Genomic DNA, 22289 nt, shown 5'->3' on the forward strand with positions numbered 1-22289 from the left:
AGGTGATACTTCATTGTAGAAAGAGAAAAACAAATACCGTATGCTAACACATATATATGGAATCTAAAAAAAAAAAAAATGGTTCTCATGAACCTAGGGGCAGGACAGGAATAAAGACACAGACATAGAGAATGGACTTGAGGACACGGGGAGGGGGAAGGGGAAGCTGGGACGAAGTGAGAGAGTAACACTGACATATATACACTACCAAATGTAAAACAGCTAGTGGGAAGCAGCCACTCAGCACAGGGAGATCAGCTCGGTGCTTTGCGACCACTTAGAGGGGTGGGATAGGGAGGGTGGGATAGGGAGGGTGGGAGGGAGACGCAAGAGGGAAGAGATATGGGGATATATGTATACGTATAGCTGATTCACTTTGTTATACAGCAGAAACTAACCATTGTAAAGCAATTATACTCCAATAAAGATGTTAAAAAATTTTTTTTCAATAAAAGGACTATAAGGTTCACAATTTGTTATAATTCTGATGTTACTGTAGCAAAAAAAAAAGAGTACTGAATTAGAAATTAAAAGATTTATCGCGAGAGTTAGTTTGATACCAGTGATCTTGGGCAAATCGTTTCACCTTTATGGTGAAATGGCTTCTGTTTATTCATTTGATAGATGGGAGTAGGAATTCAACTAAATAATCTAAAATCCATTCATGTTCAAATTCCAAGTCCATAATTATTCAGTGATAATTTGTCTAATACTGCAGTATGTCTAACTAACTACTAGCTCTACCACTAGGGGGGGAATCTATAATCAGATACTACTTGTCAAGTTTCCAAAAGCATACTGAAGTTATAAGAACAAGTAGAAAGGAACAATGGAGTGATGTAACTGGGAGTAACTCTATCATATATGTATGAGGACCATTCTTTGCAATGCCAACCCTTATTTCTTTAATGCTAATTGCTGAAAGTACTTTAGATCTCTTAGGAATTACTTACAGAATCTACATTTATTATAATATCCTTAATGATAGCAAATGTTCATCCTTTTAAGCGGGATTTTGATATTTATATGCAGTGAAAATTATGATGAAATGCATATCACTATGATAGAACAACAACATCACCCGAATCTGACTCTAAGGAACAAGCCTGGTGTTTCTCGGTATTCCTAAACTAGCTCTGAGGGCACTCCAGGAAGTATTTCAGGCAGTGTGTAGACTCTGTACACAGTCTGCCTAGGTACCAGCTCACAGGTCAATCTTCACTGGGATGAAGGAAAAACCTGCTGGCCTGGAAGGACAGTCTCACTGCTTTAAAGGCAGAAACATTTCACCCAAGGGCATATCTTTTTACCTTTAATCAAGTTCTCTAGATGTGAATGATAAACAGAAATAGTTCTCCCTACTGAGACCTGAATACAAGGCAGATTCTGTCAGTGGAACAAACTATTTTAAGATAACTTGCTGATACATGAGTACTGGGGGGAAAAAAAACCTGACTTATTTAAGGAAAGCAAAACAAGTAGGTAAGTTCATGTTTACTTTCTGCAGTAGGAGAGCATGTCTCAAAGCACTACTTATATTCACTAGTTGCAAGTGTACAACATTAAATGGTTTGAAATAATTCAACCATAATACATGCAGTAGTTCTTATCAAATCATTATTTCTTTGTCTACCTTCATAGTACTAGGTGATTGGTCTCCTATAACAAAACAAAGACTAAGAGTTGATTTATAATTATAAAATTACTTCTATTGCCATGCCTTTCAAATTTTGCTAAGCAATATGAATTTTCATGACTACTTTGTAAGCATTACCTTTAACAAATGAAAAAAATTACTGACATTCAGGAAAATTAAATGACTTGCTCCTAATCTTTTGGCTAGAATATGGCAAAGCAAGGACTAGGCCTTGGGTCTTTTCTTCAAGTGTTCTTTCTATGCTACAAATGCTTCAGCACAGGGGTTAATGAGTTAGTGACACTTTAACCTGGGTGTTTATAAAATTCTGAACCACAAAATTGCTTGATCTTGAAAATCTGAACCTCACTTTTGATTTGCAAATGAGGTGCAGGGGAGAGAGTCAATCCTAAGTTTTTTTTCTCATTGTAAGTTAACACGCTCATTTTATAAAACTCAGAAAATTAAGAAATGAAGATTTTCTACAATTTCTCTTATTTCCCTAAAATAAACCATGTATGCAAAATCTGGAGGAATATTTATGGCTAAATAGCTAAGTAATAAACCAAACTTACTGTTAAATATTTTGTTTTCTTCATTTGTTAGACAAATATCCTCATCCCAATTAAGCATGTAATTCAAATCAGAGTGATTTTCAAACTATTTTAAATTCTCCTACTCTTCCCCTACCACCCATGAACTCCTACCACTTTTTCTGGTGCAGGTTCAGACTGAGTCAAATCCATGTGTCCCACGGCTGGTCAGAGCCCTGGGAGAGGACCACTCGGCCCAGGGCAGAGGATGTGGCATTGTCACCAGAGGCCCTCCTAACTCTACTCTCCCCCATCACGGTATATGAGTGTCTGACTGACAAAAAAAGATATTAAGCATAGCTTTAAAAAATACAACTAATCCTTACAGGAAGATTACAATGTGTCAGGTATTGTTCTAAGCAATTCAGATATTCTGTACCACATATGGCCATGAGTTAAGGTCAGACTATTATTCCCACTTGACAGATGAAATGTGCAGAGAGGTTAAGTAACCTGCCCAAGGTCTCACAGCAAGTGGCAGAGCCAGAATCAAACCCAGTTCTGTCTTACATGCATACATAAAACAGGTTTAACAAGGCTGCTGAATGCAAAGTTGTATACAAAAGTCAAATATATTTCTCTATTTCACAACAAAGGAAATTTAAAGATAGATTTATTTTGGCAATCAAAATATCAAATACTTAGGAATAAACCTAAGGATTATAAAAGTTCCAAACAAAAGACTGTATGATTCCATTTATATAAAGTTCAAAACAGACAAAAATAAACAATGCTATTAGAAGTCAAAATATGATCCCATTTTTGTGAACATCTATCTCCATAAAAGTGTATCTTGGTGAAATATATCTATGCATTCATAAACACATGTACATATAACCCTACAAACACAGAAAAGCCTATGGACAGACATTTACCAGGTTCATAACTCTGATTACACTGTGATGGATGTGAAATGATCTACATAAACGTATAGAAACACTTCTGTTAATGGTAGTTATCACAGAAGAAAAGGCATGAGCAGGATTTCTTCCTTATATGTAATCACAATAAATAACCCCAGCCTTCCCCTTCTCTTATACACAACACACAGGCGTGGGGTAGGTCCTCACCATCATGCTTATAGCCAGTCCTATTTTTCTTCAAATGGCAAAGAGGATTTTATTTGTTAATATTTAATACATTTAGTACGTTTCTCCCGTGAAAATAACTATATATTTGTTTGCTGAGTCACGACTGTCTAGAGTGAATGTGGGCATCAGGATGATGGGGGTGACTAGCAGGATGAGTAGAATGAGTAGGAACGATTTCACGTATTTTTCCAACATTTACTGAAAGTAAAGACAGGCACACAAGGCAGAGTAGAATTGTAATTACTTATGTCACTTCTGAACAGCAGAAAACCAGTGGCAGAGTGTCAAAAATCCCAAAGTATATACAACTTACCCTGGGGATGCTGACAGGATATTATTAAACCATCATTAAAGAAACAAACCAACAAACACACATTACTGAATAACAGTATTTGAAGTCATGGGGAATTTGTTTCTTCTTTTAGAAAATATTTCACTCTGGCTTTGGCAGCAGAAAGAATTATTCCAGATTCTCTTATTATCCAACCTATTCCTGGGAATTAAATCCTTGGAGTTCAGAAAAATAAACCAACTCTTTAATTCTACTATTTAAGCCTCCAAAACAATCACTTACTGAAAGGATGCCTATGGTATCCTAAAATGGTTACTGTAGTGAATAGTTTCCAGAAGGTTCCCAGGGAACAAACCACTGAGTCAATAAATGATGGCAGGGAAGGGATGTGGGAACAGATGTATATGTATGACTGATTCACTTTGTTATAAAGCAGAAACTAATATAAATGAATGAATGAATGAATGAATGAATGAATGATGGCATCAGACAAGACCTCTGGGACTTTGATATTTCAAAGGTAAGAAAGAGGCTCCAAAAAACAGTGCTAGATTCTTTTATACACATGCCCTCAGTTTTCCCCACAATTCTAAGAAGTACGCTTCATTCTAATTTTACAGATAAAGAAGATTTTGCCTAACAATTATTTGCTCAGGCTCAAAAAGGTATAATATGAAGCCCCCATGATTTCAGCTGGGTCTTTTGGATAAAGCTCATGTTCTTTCTGGTACATCAGGTTGCTTGTGGACATACTGAGAATTAAGTGTTTAAGTAATAAATATCTCTAGACCAGCGGTCCCCAACCTTTTTGGCACCAGGAACCGGTTTTGTGAAAGACAATTTTTCCACGGATTGGGGGGCGCGTGGGTGGCGGGGATGGTCCAGGCGGTAATGCGAGCGGTGGGGAGCGGCAGATGAGTTTCACTAGCTCGCCACTCACCTCCTGCTCTGCGGCCTGGCTCCTAACAGGCCATGGACCAGTACTAGTTCACAGCCCAGGGTTTAGGGACCCCTGCTCTAGACTATTGCTCAAAACAGTTTATATTAGGTGAGAAAACTAACAATTTAATTCACTCTAGTACTAAGTATACTTCTAAAGAAAAAGTAGACTGGCTTAAAATAAAACCACAAATCTCAAACAGTATAGGTTGAACATTGTTATTCTTTTGTTCCTGCGTAAGAATTCAGATTTAATGTAATTGTATAAGGGCAGGAGGACCATGGGGTAATCTCTGTCTGTGTGTACGTGAACTCAGTGGAATTTACTTAGATCATGCTGGGCAGTACCCAATAAACAGTTTATGGGAACAGTGGTAAAGGACTTCTGATGGTGACAGTCATTTTGGGTATAATCTATTTTAGGAAAATCTATAAATCAAATCCTGAAATTATAAAATTTATAAATCAGAGGATAATCTACTTACCCAAGTTTACCAAAATATTTTCTGATTTACAAAGTCTCTATCAGAGATTTTCTTTAAAGCTCTACTATCCAAAAACATACTTCAAATAATTTAGCTCCTCCCAAAACCTATTTATATCTAACTATTCTGGTATATATGAAATTGTATGAAGTGATATATTCCTCCGAACAGAAAATACGGTCATCCTTCGGTATCTAAGGGGGACTGATTCCAAGAGTACTCGAGGATACCAAAGACCGGAGACTTGGACCCTTAAGTCCCTTATAAAAAATGAACACAGCCCTACAATGAATACAGTCGACCCTCTGAATCTGTAGATGCAAAACCAGTAGATACAAAGGGCTGAGAGTATATTTTACTAATGCTTTCAAGATTAGGGTTTTAGCCACAAATCCAACATAACAAAGTGTTACTTATAGAAATGGATTTGAAATTAGTTACAGAATTTATAATAAATTAATATTTGTGAGTAATACCATCAAATTATGCTTTTTATTTTGAAGGTAAAAAAGTAAACATTAAAAACCAAGGAAATAGTTCTGTGTTAAATGCAACTTCCTTGAAGTATATTTTATAAAATCTTTCCCCAGAAACCATTATTTGTTTTTCCTACCCTTCACTGACCCAGACTCATGGGGAATACCACAGACATTGAAGATTTCTTCTCTGTCTCTAATGAGTTCATTTCCTTCCAAGAAGGCAATATACATTAAGGTACTATAAATGGGTCTGATCAACTTTGGGTGAACATTAATTATGAAATAATTTATAAATATCTCATTCTTTTGATTTTATTAAGTCATTCTTGGATAACATTTACTCACTACTCCATTATCTATATAATTTACTTATTTAAGCACTATTTAGTACTAACTATGTGCCAGATTCTGCCAGTTCAATTATTCCCTATTTGAATACCAATTTACAGGGATCCCTTAGAAATATGAACTTTCTACCTCTGAAGAATACTGGCATTCCAATCTCCTCTCAGTCTTCTGATGGCATTGTCTGTGTACCTCCTGCCTTTCCCTTTCCCTATGATATACTCAAGACTGCTGCCTCTAAGAAGCCAGGTGGAAAAAACATGGAGGTGATAGATATTAAGATGTGTTTTTGGAAGGGAGGACAAAAAGGGACCTTGATCTTTCTTCTACCTGATTAGTTCATAACGCAGGCTACCGAGTAGAAGTAGGTGGTAAAAACTATGACTAGGAATAATTATGAAAACAACTTATTTTCCCTACTAGAGCATCAGGGAAAGATAATCAGTAATAAAAAGTACAAAAAAGGAAATATAAATTTGCTATAAAAACTGCCAGATAGAAACAATCCTTCATTCTCACCACATGATACTTACTTGCCATCTGTGTCTGATGTAGCTGCATAGTGCAAGGGTGTGCATCCTCTTTCATCAAGGTCATTCACACTTGCTCCTGAGCCCACAAGAGCAAACAGGCACTGGTAGTTGCAGTTGGCAGCAGCATAGTGCAGTGGAGATCTTTTTGCCCAAGTTAATTAAAAAAAAAAAAGTCACGGACACAAACCAGTAAACAAGAGCACAGTTGATCCACCCAGTTATAAATATTTATAGAAAGCCTGAGATTGATTTCTGCCATATACCTAAGTCTTTTGGAGGGCCAGACAGAAAGCTTGGAGGAGAAACTAAGATGGCAAAGAGCCTCTAAGAATACAAAATAAGATAGGAACACAATTAAATCATTTCATGGTCCCCAGACAGTAACAATTCCAGTCTTTTGAGTGAACTACATACATCCTTCATATTCTGCTCCAAAACTTGAAAACTTATTTTTTTTCCTCCCTAATGCCATCAGCAATTTGAGAAAACTTTCATTTAACAAAGCTTCCCCTATACTAATAGAGATGTTTCATAGGTAGCAGCTTCTGTTCCTGTCTCAGTAAAGGAATAAAGAGTAAGAAAAATACAGAAGCATTAAAAAGAATGCTGTTATATCAACTGTATGGTAGAGCTGCACAGCAATATCAGATTCCTCAAGCAAAAAATGCATAGTTTGGAAGACTGTTCATCATTTTGAAGAGTTTAGAGCACTGTTAATTTCTAGAGATGGAATATTTGTAGCTTATTTCTTCTCAGTTACTGAAATGAAAAAGAATATTACTAAATTTAGGAGTTTCTGTCTTTAGATTAAAAAACTATGATGATCCATGACCTTTCATTAAAAAAAAAAAAAAAAAACAGAAGAAGAAGAAAACAGAAAAGTGAAGGTAAATTTAGTCCAGAGTCTTCATGGTATAATTTTTTCTAAAATATTTACCTGGTGAAAGGACAGTGAAGCATTATTTTACTTTATTGGATAATAGTATAATATAGTAATAGTATTTTTGAAAATGCATTAACCCTGAATTACTTTCAAGCTTCTAAATTCAGAATGTGCCCGAATTGTAGTACAGAATGTGTCAAGTGCTACAGATTAACTAATATAGGCTGGATTAAAGTACACTTATAAAAATAAATTAGTTATAAATTGCACTCCAAAGTCAAAGAAAGTGATTTTTGATTTTGTGGGTCATTAGTTCCTTCAATTAGCAGGCTTAGAAGAACAGTCTGTTCCTCAAAATAATTATGGGGTCAGATAGTCATTTTTCCTTTTCTTTTCTTATATGCACTTCTGATTCCCTACCACATGTAATTCTACTGTGCACTGGCCCAATCCCATGCACTGACACAGATTCACACACACCCTCTCTTGTCATATACTCTGATAAAATTCTCAAACTCCTGATACACAATTTTGCTCATATTGCCACCTCTATTTTTTTTAATTGAGGTAACACTAGATTATAACATTATAAGTTTCATGTGTACATTATATTTAGATTTCTGTATACACTACAGCATGCTTGCCTCTATTTTTCAAATTGCCTTCTGTCCTTTCCTATGTGGTTCTAACAGACTCTGGGTCAATTCCTACTCTAAGTAACTTAGTAGATCATGGTGGCTTTAAGTACTGCAATCACAGATGCAAGTAACAATGAGGCCTGGGGCTGAACAGTGAGACTGCAGATTGGCTGGGTGACTACAAAGGGACTCTGCATTCACAGGTGCTTTCCTGTGGGTCACGCTCACGGTGTGTGCGGAGAGTCAGAGAAGAGGAGAAAGAAAAATTACACATAAATTTGTAACCTGTTTCCTCCCTCTTTCTAGTGCTCTGGAACCAAATATAGGCAGCAGAGTCTCTAACAAAAGAATGACTTGAAGGAATGGAGAACTACCACTGAGTTCCAGCTCTTTTGAGTTTTTTGAGGGAGCACAGGTACCATGCAGTTTTATATTTTCATGGCTATAATTATGGGAGGAGGAGGAGGAATGACATCACAAGAGGTATAGAAGTGCTTATAAAGTAAAGCTGTGGCTGGTAGCCTGAGGCTATGGCAGGGGCCCAGCTGGAAGAAGACTGTGGGTGAGAATGAATATTCAGAAGTTATCTACTTATTGGGGCCTCTCAACGAATCATGATCACAATGCAAAAGTCGTAGAATTATTCAGTTACCTCTCAGAAGCCACATTAGAAGGTCAAGAAAGTCATTAGGTAAGTAACGTTAAGTAGGCTCTATAGAGGAACTGTACTACACCCTACCTTCCAAACTTATCCTTTTTGTTGAAGTCTGCACCAGTGTTCAGCAGAAGGTTTAGGCACTCCAAATTCCTACCCAGGAAAAATACATTGAGAAGATGTAATTGTAATGAAATTGTAATTATAATGAAATCGGTAGGTTTAAATAAGTATAAAAGCATGTTTTCAAATGAGGGCAGAGTGAATAAAACGCTATGATTTATACTTTATGAAACAAACAAACAAAAACTGCCATGATCAACTACCTTTTTCTTAAAAAAAGTAAAAATTTTGTTAACATACCCTCCAGCTGCAGCTGCATGTAGACAGGTCCTGCCAAAATCATCTGGGGTATCTATATCAAATCCTACAAGAATGAATACATCTTATATAATAGTATAGGTATGTTACTTTATATTAGAGTATTACATTAAAAAAATGTAAAATCACACACCCCCAATCTTAAACAAAACTATGAATTACAAATAGGTAAAAATTAATTGAAAATAGATTAATAATGTACAGTATTTAAAAAAAATTACCACTAAAGGATTGGTGGTTTTAGAACAAATGCTAGAGTACTTGTTTAAAAGTCATAGGATACAATGGAATATTATTCAGCAATAAAAAGAAATAAAGTACTGATACATGTTTGTAACACTGGATGACCTTTCAGAACATTTCTAAGTGAAAAAAATCAGTCACAAAACCGCATCTTGGGTGATTCCATTTCTATGAAATGTCCAGAATAGGTAAATTTATAGAGGTGGAAAGTAGATTAATGACTGCTTAGGGCTGGGGGGAGGGAGGAAATGGGGAACTGACTGAAAATGAGGGGTTTTTTTTTGGGAGGGGAATGAAAATGTTCTAGAACCCATTGTAGTCATGGTTACATACCTCTGTGAATATACTTAAAAAAACCACTGAATTGTAAATTTTAAACAGGTGAATTGTATGATACATGAATTATTTCTTAATAAAACTTTTTTTTTAAACCCATAGGTGCTTTGGTACTTGCAGATTAACACTAACACTGAGAAGAGGTTTTTAGAATTCTCCTTCATAGATAAATGGGTATGTGATTACTTGTGGACACACATACACTTAAAACATTCAAAACAATTACCTCATTTAAAAGATATCATTAAGAAAAACTCAGAAGTGTCTGTCTCACAATATGTTAATTTTCACTGAAACTTTCCCATAATTCTTTTAGCAATCAAGTGTATTAATATACAAAATCTGTTCAACTTTCCTAACACGCTAATAGAATATCATTAAAAATTAAATCTTATATATTTAGTAATTCTATGCATTTAATAAGGATCATAATTTTGTAGTAATATTTATAGAAAGCTATTGATCCTGTTTTGCTTCAAACTGACTATGTGGTATTTTAAGACAGTAATTAGATATGGCATAAATAATTTCACAAACCTAGAAGATATTGTAAACTGGCCATTGGCTCTTAAAAAGGAAGCATGCAAATGAAGATATTTTACTTCTAGACACAAACGGACTGCTCTAGAAATATTCCACACCCCATTCCCCAACTAAGAGAGAGAGGAGGAAATCACTGGAAAAATAAAACCTTTCCCAGAGCTGAAGAGAAAATCAAATCTTAAAATTAAAGGGTCCAAAATCTTCTAAGAGGGGTTAATAAATGATCCACACATGGACATATCTATATGTGATTCTGGAAAAGCAGGATAAAGAGACTGTATTAAAATGGGAGATGGCGGGGGGCGGATGGGGAGGTAAAAGGGGTTAATCTGTCTGTGAAGGTTCCACTTACCAGAAGAAAGAAGTTTCCTACAGCAATCTGAAAAACCACTTAAGGCTGCCAAATGGAGGGGGAACATTCCATGTATGCCACGCCTAAAGTGAACAGGACAGTGTCCTCATCACAATGCAATCACTTAAATAAATTAAAAAGAAACTATTCAATACTTAACTTATCCAGCAACTTTCCTCTTAGCGCAGGACTTGTCAACCTCAGCACTACTGTCATTATGGATTTTCTGTGGGGCTGGGGGGCTGGGTTATCCTGTGCCTGTAGGATGTCATCAGTGCCCCCTGGTTCTACCTACACTGGATGACAGTAACACTCTCCTCCCCAAATTATGACAACGAAAAATGTCTCTAGACACTTGCCTCAGGAGCAAAACCCATTCCCCCTGCCCCGATGTTGAGAATCATGACCACAAGGCAAAATGTTTAAGAATGTTCACTGCAGTAATTTTTGTAATAGTAAAAACTTGGAAGCAACCTGTGTTTGTAAATGAGAATGAATAAACTGTGAAATCTTTACACAAGAATTAAATTTTATAAAATGAATGAACTAGAGTTATGTATAGAGGTGAGAAAAAAAAGCCCAAATTTATATCTACATGGCTAAACCAACAACTTCATGTAAAAAAAAAAAAAAGTTAAAAAGTGTACAGTAGCACACCATTTACAGAAAGTTTAATAGAAGATTTAAAACATGTTAATAAACATATAAAAAGGTAATAAAAATTTAAAAACATACATAAGAATGATAAACATCAACTTAAAAGTAGGGTGTTTCTTTCTGCAGAGCATGCAAGAGAATCCATCCTTCAAACAAAATCTTACATGGAAACTTTAATGTTACTCATAATCTAGAAAGAACTGGGGTAAAAAAATATAAAAATACCCTATGCTGGTTTACCAATGAAATCACATTAAACATTCTATTCTATTACATCGCCAATACAAAGAGGGAAAAGCTCAAGCAATTAGTACTACATTGAGGACAAAATCCACGTTTCCCTGACAAGGCATCAACACCTTGGGAAGTACTTACTTTGCAGTGTCAGCACCACTTGTAATTAGAGTGTTGATTAGCAGCTCATGGCCGTACCTCGCTGCTATGTGCAAAGGGGTGTTCCCATTCTTATCCTCACAGTCGATTACTGCTCCTGCAATAAAGGACATACTATCAGACACTGGACTATATAACGATCAAGTCAAATCTATTACATGGAAAGTGATATAAAATGCAATTCAAGCACAAACTAATGGGTATAGCAATTTAACCATAGATTTCATCCACAGCACATTTACTGGGCCAGGCACTGGGGTTACAGATTTCACACTTAAAGCAATTTTGTGAACAAGCATAAGATTTTAACAGATTTAAAAATTACAAAAGGGTTCTGCGCATCCAGTGTTTGGAATCCACTGTATTTAAACAAAATTAAACACATTTCTTTAGAGTGAGACTTTCCAAAGCTTTAATGTGCACACTCTGTGTCACCAAGAAGACAGCATGCAATATTTTATGAATTATTTGATCATGAGCTTATTTCTACCCTTTCCCTGCAAAATCAGAACAGCTATTGTCTTGAGCACTACTAATAAACAGTTCCTCAGAACATGGCTTGTGAAAACACTACTTTAATGTACCCAAAAGTTCTTTTTATTTAAAAGTTTAGCCTGTCTAGTACTAATTCAAATGCAAAAGAATACAAGTTCAGAAAATAAATGAAAATGCTAAAAACAGTTCAAGATAGTCAGAAGGGAAAAGAGAAATGCAACCGAGTTTTCTTAATATATAATACAGTTTGCAGTAGAAAGGCAGAGTTTTCTATCTAGCATGTTTTTAAAAAGCCAACACTAACTGCTAGAGAAATTATATTTATAATCTAAGGGAAACAATACAAAAATAAATGAAAAACATAATTACAAAAGATACATGGGGCTTCCCTGGTGGCGCAGTGGTTGGGAGTCCGCCTGCTGATGCAGGGGACACGGAATCGTGCCCCGGTCTGGGAGGATCCCACATGCCGCGGAGCGGCTGGGCCCGTGAGCCATGGCTGCTGGGCCTGCGCGTCTGGAGCCTGTGCTCCGCAGCGAGAGAGGCCACAGAAGTGAGAGGCCTGCGTACTGCTAAAAAAAAAAAGATACATGTACATGGCATTTAAAATTCTTCATTATCTGATTTTCATGAGCTCTGATATCAAATGTCAAAAATGTGTATACTGCTATGACAATTCCTCAATACCATTCATTATGTGGATGCTTTTACTACACTTAAGAAAAAAAACAAACAGAAATACTTTTTACCACTCTGGATAATGGTTTGTGATCTGGAGAATCTACCGTGGAGGGCAGTCATGTGCAGTGGGGTTTTTCCATCTTTGCTCTGAAATAAACACACAGGAGATTTAAAATCCTTGTTATATCTGTAACATGTAATTGTTAGTTTTATTTTGAATATCCTCTTGCAACTTTACTCTGTAGAACTATTATTCAAGCGTTAAGTTTAACTGAAGCCTGTAGCAGTAAAACAGCTGTTTGAAATTATGAACTAATTTTTTAGTACATATATCATAAAGCACAAATATACAGAAACCTCAATGCCCACAGTTTTAAAAAGGCCCAGAGTGGTGGGTATGGTGTAATCTTAATATCACTCCTATTTCAGGTGGGGGAACTGATGCACAAAGGATATTAATGATTCGACCAAGGTCACATCACTGGAAGTGGTATTGCCAGGATGTGCTGCCCAGAGTTCAAAAATTTCACACTGCTACAATTCTTTTTTTCTAAGAAATGCTGAATCCCTCCTTGACCAAGGAAAAGTGAATGTTAGAATTAACTTCAGAAACTATAATTCACTTAAAAACTTTATACATTATTTTGTTTATAGTTATTTGTAACAAATAATGTTAGCTATTTTCTCAAATTACTTAAAATAATAAACCAGACTGGCCTTGCATGTGTGTTTGATGTAGAAATTCTGAAATTCTAGAGGAATTCCAAATATGAAGAAAAACAATGCCTGAGTTAGGTGATATCTTTTATTGTGAGTTAGGTAAAGTCTTTTCTTCCCTAAAATTATTTTGTTAATCAAAACATACATGTGACCATCACAAAGGAAAGAAGTATTTGGGGTATTTTGTTTATCTGACCAAAATTTAAAGTACACGGTGGGGTGGGAAAAGGTGTGACAGCTATCTGGGTTGACAACTGGATATATTGTGAGAAATTGTATACTTCTTGCTTTCAACCTATATACAATTGGGTTCCTGTCCTCTACAGTAACTGATTATGGAATAAACACTTGAAGAGTGGGAAAAAAAAAAATCGGTAAGTGACACAATCAATGAGGCATGGTTCATAAGCAAGGTTATGAAAAAACAGAGGTATACTGCTTTTTAAAAACCATTCATTTTACGTCTATGTAGTATTCTGTAGGACAACCAATTAAAAAACTTATAAACTGAATAATTACAAACCTAAATTCACATTCCAATTCTAGTCATCCACAAGGACAGAAACATCAAAATAGAGAATGGGATGGGAGGAAAAGATGAAGGAGAAAGGTGCCTTGATAAGGAGAACTTGAGGGTCAGCAAATATAATTTTTTTCTTGCAAGGCAAATGTCAAAGCCTTAACTCCTTAGTCAACCAATAATTCGATAAGCATCAATTTGACAAATACAGGAAACATAGGTGTCAGGAATGAAGATATATTCTTGAATGAACGCACATTCTTATGCGTTGAAAACTCACTGCTATCAACAATTTTTACATAATGTCAGTTGGACGGTACCTCAGAAGTCATCAACAACTTGGGGAGTGTGTTTCATTGGAACTTGGCGGTAAGAAAACTGGGCAACTGCACATCAGCAGGATGTCATACGTCCTTAGACAAGATTAAAGCAACTTTTATGAAATCTATTTTTAAACCAGCATCATGGTCTGTTGTCTTCAAACTTAACCACTACATCTTAACTGTTTTGCTAAAACATTCCCTTGTCATGTGTAAAATCTACCACTGAATTTTCTAAATCATTAAGGAGGTAACTTCAAATAGGACCACTGCTAAGCATTATACTACAAGTGACCCTCTTGTAGAATTGATTCTCATCTCAACATTTCAAAAGAAAATACAGGCTTAAAAATAATCATAGGTACTAGAGTCAGCTACGTAGGCAATGACATGAAGCAAGTGATTAATTATCTTCAAATTATAGTAAACAGTCATGTCTAAATGGCACTGTATAAAATAGAAAGCCTAATTTTTACCCAGCCCCATATAAACTAAAAAATGCGTAATAGTTAATGATATAGGTAAGCCTCTTATTCCATGATACTTAATATTTAACAAAGATAATTTTAACTACAGCCACTTTATCATAAAGGGGTCTCACAGAGACTAAAACTACTTGATGAGATTTTTTCGTTTGAAGAATATGAAGATAATTTCAAAATTTTTATTTTGAAAAACTCTTCATTAAAAAATATTACTAGGCTTTTGAGGAAACAAGTAACAAATTTCCCACCCCCACAAGAATTCTGATACTTTTTCTAGGCACTGATTATCCAAACAGCAGGAATTCTTCAAATCAAAATAAGCAGTTTGAACTTATCAGTAAATATTTAGAAGTTATTTAAATTATTAAAAATAAAACTTTAGTTTAGTAGGTGATCTGATTGAGAACTGAAAGCTTTAAATATATATTCTTAAAAGAGACATTTTAACCAGAAAGGGGTTCTTTATGATATCTCATGCCCTTTCCTTCCATATGTATAAGCTTTGTCCTTTAGCTGGCAGGGGGGCAATTTAGAGCAATGACCTAATTATAGATGGGCTTGCTGCTGCTACAGCTGTCAGAGTGGGTCAGTGGCATCATTAAAGGATTTTCTACAGTTAGAGAGGTAAGAAAATAGACTCCTTTCTCTACCAGTCTGAAAGACACTGGCTCATCACACCTACAAAAGGAGCTGAAATTTTATGCAATGAAAGCTCTGAAAACATTTGAAGCTTAAATGTTTTTACTAATCCTAAACGGTTCAATTTTGTTTGTGGTTTTGTTTTCTTTACACCACAGACATGGTTTGGCAAGTGCTCAAAGAATGAATTAATAAATTAATACAGAAGCAATCAGTGAAAGCATCTTGGAAAATATAAAATGATGATTATACATTATGAAGTAGTTATGTTCAAAACTGTGGTTGCATGTGCATTTCCAAAGAATTATGCAGTAAAGGTACATATATTTTGGCTCCAGAATTTTCACATATTTCTAAAATTCAAATGTTCACTCTTGAAAGCAAATGACCAAGAAACCAAAAAGCAACTATTCTTATATGTAAAACACTGTATCAGTCTTCTAACTTTTCTAACACTGTGAAAAATTTCAGAACAGAAAAGTTGAAAGAATATTACAGTGAGCACCCATATACATATCACCTAGAGTCTACCACTAACATTTTACTATGTGAGCATTATCATACATCCATCTCTCTACCCACCCGTGCAATTAAGTGATGCTTTTTTTTGGGGGCGGGCACACCGCGTGGCATGCAAGACTAGGGATCAAACCCATGTCCCCTGCAGTGGAAGTGTGCGGTCTTAACCACTGGACTGCCAGGGAAGTCCCTAAATGATGCTTTTTAAAGTCAGCTGCTGATATCACTACCTATTACCTCTAAACACTTTGGTATGCGTATCATTAACTAGGGTTCAGTATTTGTTTGATTTGTAACCTACTACGGGAACATTTACATGCAATGAGACATATAAAAAATGTACCATCTGATGAGTTTTGACTAACACTTATTTATATAACACAAAGCTGTCAAAATACAGGACATTACCACCACAGAGAAAGTTCCCCCACGCCCCCTTTTCATCAATCCCTCCTCCCAGAGGCAACAACTGTTCTCTTTCCCCCCCTGCAACTATAGAGTCTGGAACCCCATATAACTGGAATTTTGTCTGTTCTAAAACCTTATATAAATGGAAATAGTGAATATATTCTTGTGTAACGCTTTCACTCAGCATAGTATTTTTAAGATTCATCTGTGTGTTATCAGTAATTCACTCCTTTTTAGTAGCTACTGATACTATGGTGAACTCCTAAATACTAGATAGGGATTCTGATCTTACTTCATACCTTCATATTGACATCGGCCCCATTGCCTACTAGAAGCTCTAAACACAATGCTCCATGTGTTGATGCAGCAGCAAAGTGCAAAGGAGTAAACCCTTTTTCATTCTTTTGATTTACATTAGCACCACAGTCTATAAGTTCATTCACGACAACATCTTGTCCATTGTAGCAGGCTACATGAAGAGGTGTATTTCCATAGGCATTTGGTTCATTCATCTATTGGAAGAAAAAAATTGTCAATCTTAAAGCAGTCTTCCTGATTATTGTTGTGAGCTATTTTAGCAACACTGTGGTTGAAATCTAATTATTAAAGTGAGAAACAAACAGGGATAAATACACAGATATGGCTTATAATTTTAAACTTCTTTAAAAATAACGAACATAACAACATTTTGGCGTCAAACGATTTTGTAGCTTCAGGGAATATAACTCATATATACAATGTCTACTTCATGACAAAACTGAATGATTCCAAGAGATATTTTAGGAAAATGAAAACAAATAATATATTTTTTAAAGCATTCTAGGTAAGGGACAATCAGAATTAATTCTAAGAATCATGAAAAATGAACACAAACGGAAAATTCTGACATATATTGAAAAACATGCATATTTTCTGCTATTTACAGTGACAAAAGATTAAAATTGGTGATTAGTAGAGAAAGATTTTTTTAAAAATGACTGACATCCTTTTCTATTTAATTCATTTCTGCAACAAACTTGGGCTTTAGATATTTTCCAGCCTACATACTGACATTTTACCAAAATGAATGTGCTCAAAAAATACAGTCAACATTGAGAAATAATTCATGTAACTGAAGTTTCTTTATCTTTCTATTTCTTAAAAAATATATTGGATGAATATTTTAAAGTTTACATAACTTTTCTGTGGTAAAGAATTGTACTTTCGCTCCTGTCTTCTGGGAGGTTAGCTATGGCACACCTGACAGCTGTGTCCTTGTCCAGGGTGGGAGCTGGCTACCCTGGACCTGAGAGTAGGAACAGGCACAGCGGGTCTTTAGGGTAGGGCCAACCACACCACATAAACCAACCATGTGATGGAGGGGAGGGGCTTCGGGTCCACTGCTATCAGTGGACTTGGAGACTGAAATCAACCATATGAGCAATTTTGATGAATCAATCATGCCTATGTAGTGGAGGGCCAATAAAACGCTGAAAACAAAGCTCAGGAGGGCTTCTCTGGTTAGCAATACTATGTGCATATGTCACGTTCAGATGCTGGGAGAGTAAGGGGTCCTAACTCTGTAAGGAGAGGCCAATGGAAGCTTTGCGTTTAGAATACTCTTAAGACCCTGCCTTGTGTGTCTCTTCCTTTGGCCGATGTTAATTTGTATCTTTTCTGCATAATAAACCATAACTGTGAGTATAATAGCTTGCAGTGAGTTTCTGGAGTCCTTGTAGTGAATCATCAAAACTGAAGTCAGTCCTGTGTGGAGACTGTGCCCTCTAACCTTGTGGTTGGCCCCAACTTATCACAACTTTATTTAACATTTTCTTTTCTCCCATCTCCGGTAACAGAAATTAGAGGAAGTGAAAAAGCAACACTTAACTTTAGTCAAGTTATCTAGATTTCATCACCAAAAGCTGGTGGACACAGAAAAGATTCTCCCTCGGAGCTTCCAAAACTTTGAGAGATTAAATTTATTGTTTTAAGTCACTCACTTCAGCTCTAGGAAACTAAGTCATGCAATTGGAGGCCACATGTCACTAAATGGCTCTAAGTCTGACCACTTTTTCTGAAGAACACTCTCACCAGAGTTTATAATTTTGCTGTCAATAACATAAGCTTTAAAAATTGCACCAGAATGGACTTGAAACAGTGATCAGAAACAAGGCTATCTCATTTATCTAGATCAAGGGTCTCTTAAGGCATTATGTCACTCTGTTGAAACAGAGCTATAGGAAGTGCTGAGTTGAAATAAAACTTTCATCTGTTTGCACTCTACAAGCTTCTACCTAACAATGTGGTTGAATTTTTGATCCCAACATTTTCAGTAACTAAGTGCTTCATAAAGTCCTTAAATTAAATTAATAGGCTATCCTGCTCCACAGTTCTGCCACGTGTTCTTTGTCCAATCAGATTACCACCTATCTTTCTGTCTTTGCAGCTGATCTAAACTACCTCCCTCTCCCCTTCTACTTGGCTGCTTTTCATCTGTGTTTTAAAGACCAGATGAGTTTGTCAGAACTGTGCCTAAAGGATGGACTGTGGGAGCTACAGGTATTCTTAGCTATCCCAGTTCCGTAATCAAATACATTCAGATGAAAGAGCAACCCCTCTAAACCAAACAGATCATACAGTAAGGAACACTTGCAGCTAATGGGCCAGAAGCCTCTAGTTTTCCTGCCTGCCTCTGGCCAATATCCTGTAATGTGAACAGCTACGGTCATTTAAAGGAAATATTAGACAAACTGGGCAAATAATACTAACAATAACCCAGCCACTTAGGAAAATAATCCAAATATGTCTGATCTGCTGGTTTCCATAGCTGAAATGAAGCTACAGGGCCTAGAATGTGATGGAAAAGAAAAACTTCTGTCAATCAACCATTCACCTTTGGAATATATTTCACCTCTTAATACATTTGACTAACTTCATGACTTGGTCAGACATCAGTGCACTGTATATTATGTAAAGGACTATAAACATAAAACTATTAAAAGACAAAAATGTTATTATAAGAAATCATCTTTTAAATTTGAAATAACTTCTGCCAACAACAAAATCATAAACACACAAAATGCTCCATTCTTCTGTACTGCTTAGTCTGTACACCTACATCAACCCCAAGATCAAGAAGGTACTTGACTATGCTGATCATCCCACTAGAGGCTGCTGCGTGGAGAGGTGTATAAGACTTCTTGTCCTTGCATGTCACTTCAGCTCCGTGTGCCACAAGTAATTTCACTACTTCAATGTGACCTGAAAATGTGTTTATGAAGAAAAAACAAGATGAGTGTATGGAAAATATGAAATACAATCCTGAATACCTTTAAAGACAGGTAAAAATATAATACAAATTAACTAGATAATGCATGACAAGTCACCAATTAATCACATTATAACCAGAGAGAGGATAGAAGAAAAAAATAAGAATTCAGGATAATTTTGATAAATGCTGATGGAGGTAACTAATAACCGAAAATAATACATTTAATTATTTTATCCAATGATAACCCTGCAATCTTCCTTTTACCTAGATCTTGTTTCCAAGGTTGTTTTAATACATTCTCCAGTTCTTAAGTTAGCTTTTCATGTCTAATGTAAGACATTAGTTTATGTTGTGGAATCTTCTTCTACGTCGAAATCTGGGAGTGACTTGGGCTTATTTTTCTTAAAAATGTCAGGTCTTTAGAACACGCAGCTAAAAACTTCTTTTCCCTTATTATTTCCACCAGATGCCTTAACAATCAGGATAGGCTAGGTCAGCAGTCCGCAAGCTTTTTGGCAACAGGGACCGGTTTCATGGGAGATAATTTTTCCACGTGGCGGGGGTGGAGCGGGAATGGTTCAGGCGGTAATGTGAGTGATGGGGGGGATGGTTCAGCCCTATGGGGGGGATGCGGAGTGGCAGATGAAACTTGGCTGGCTTGCCTGCCACTCACCTTTTGCTGTGCGGCCCGGTTCTGGGGGATGGGGACCCCTGGGCTAGGTTATACATGCTGCGGTTAACAACCAACTCCCAAATCTCAGCAGCTTAAACAATTAGTGTTTTATTTCTCATTAGCATTATGATAGCTTGGCCAGAGGGCTCTGCTTAGTCACGCAAGGATCCAGATTCATGGAGCTGACACATGATTTAAAGGCAGCTTGGTCACTGTGCCAGAAAGGGGAACAGACTACAGTCTCACACCAGCAATTAAATGCTCTGGTCCACAGGGGATGCTACTTTCATTAGGCGGAACTAGTCTCAGGCCCCACCCAACCACATAAGGAGGCCAGGAAGGGGGACATGTATCTGGAAGGTGGGAGAACCACTGTTCTCCTTTCTTATCTCCTCACTTCTTGTCACATTAGATTATACAGTGCTTTCTCCTCCTCCCAAAAGCCTTTCCACCTCTGTGCCTTTGTTCATGGGGCTGATTCCTACATTGTACAGAATGTTCTGCTTGGACATTTCTTTCTAATCGTTGTTACTAATCCTCGAAGAAGGTCATGTCAGTTCCTATCTTCCCTAGAAGTCTTTTTAAGGCTTCTAGTTGCCTAGAATTACGTGGCCAAAAGCACAATGTACCTGTAAATACTATCTAATAAGCATACATAATAATACTTTGTGATATAACTTAATCTTGAATCATTATCTAACAAACTCTTTAAATACTTTTATGTATTAAGTTCCCAAATATATATATCTTTAAAGGCAAATATCATAGGCTCTTATGTTCTACTTCTTGGTGTATTTCAAACAAAATAGGTAGCTAATAAATATGTTACATTAAACGAGTTGCTAATGATGCCATTTTTAATACCCGTAATAGGGAAGGAGTATATAAAGTAAATAACTATAAAAATGAGACTTTCAAACACAGTGCCTTGCCCCCTTGAAAAAAGGAGTCTACAAGATGCATAAAGAATCAAGTAAATATAGTTGTTCATATATATAAATTATCAATTAAAGCGGATACATTCAGCTACTTTTTTCCCCATTTCAATATGAAAAATATCTACTATATGTTTAGGAAAAAATCAAAAGAATAACTGTCAAATCATTAGGTGCCAAATTAAATGGGACTATCATATTAGAGCACTAACTGGTACAAAAGATCTCTCACTACACAGTACTCTCTGATCTATGGCTCTAGAAAGACAACTACTTGGGTTGACTGTAATGTATTAAAAACCAGGACTGATAATGCCCAGGAGGCTCACGCATAAATATAGCTTTTTTAAACCAGGCAAATGCATATTATTCACTAAATATGCCAGAAAGAAACAAATTCTCCTGACTTTTAAGACTAGAAGGCCCATTATACAAACATAATGGAAAAACTGTCCAAAACCAACACATCATTCTAAGTAAATAACTTAGATCATATTAATTATGTAGATTCCAGGAAGTGTGAACTTTTCCTGAGACAGATAAAGCCCTATTTTTAAAAGGTGCTATGCACAGGGAACAATCTTAAAATTGACAAATATTTGTTTAAGCACATTTCTGAAATATGTAAAAATTCCTTTAACGGACCACTGAAACCATGAAGAAGGGGCCTTTCCATAGCCAGTTTGGGGTGACCTATTTAAAAGAAAAAAGGGAAGAAAGTTCTAGAGTGAAATAAATGATATTGTTCTAGCAAGGCGGAACCTAGTCAGAATACATATGTGTTTTCCTTATCAATTTATAGAACGATGCTACCAAGGAGACTAGATTTCATTCAATTCATCTGGGTGTATTTTTAGAAGACAGCATCCAGCAGACATGCATGGCATACATAATTCTGTAGTCAATAACTCCTTTAAAAAAATTATATCCATGCAATGTGAATTTGATAAATGTAATCATTATCCGTTGGGAATTTGGAAAATTCCCTACATTTTTCTTTTGTTTATGAATGTATTAATAAAAGTAAAATGAGCTATGCTCACAAGTTTTTATGGAAAGGAAAGTAAGAAGAAAAAATACCATTTCACATCAACTCAAATTATGCATTGCTTTAAGAAGAAATAATGTAATGAGTTGCTTATCAAGGTAATTAATATTTATTTAGTACCC

At 36.0% G+C, this 22289-nt stretch overlaps 1 protein-coding gene across 4 annotated transcripts in view; it reads right to left on the reverse strand.

The window, feature by feature from the left end:
* ANKRD28 (ankyrin repeat domain 28) overlaps positions 1-22289 on the reverse strand; it is a 170122-nt gene that overhangs the window by 24466 nt on the left and 123367 nt on the right. For all 4 annotated transcript variants that reach the window (XM_081235948.1, XM_081235947.1, XM_081235946.1 and 1 more), the window contains 8 exons: positions 19359-19501; positions 16561-16773; positions 12719-12797; positions 11457-11571; positions 10425-10507; positions 8933-8996; positions 8654-8722; positions 6394-6534 (listed from right to left, as the gene is read on the reverse strand). In XM_081235948.1, the coding sequence (XP_081092074.1) occupies positions 6394-6534; positions 8654-8722; positions 8933-8996; positions 10425-10507; positions 11457-11571; positions 12719-12797; positions 16561-16773; positions 19359-19501 (907 nt within the window). The remainder of the gene's footprint in view (positions 1-6393; positions 6535-8653; positions 8723-8932; positions 8997-10424; positions 10508-11456; positions 11572-12718; positions 12798-16560; positions 16774-19358; positions 19502-22289) is intronic.

Source organism: Mesoplodon bidens (assembly GCF_964165515.1).
Source record: "Mesoplodon bidens genome assembly, chromosome: 5".
Lineage (NCBI taxonomy): Eukaryota > Metazoa > Chordata > Mammalia > Artiodactyla > Ziphiidae > Mesoplodon > Mesoplodon bidens.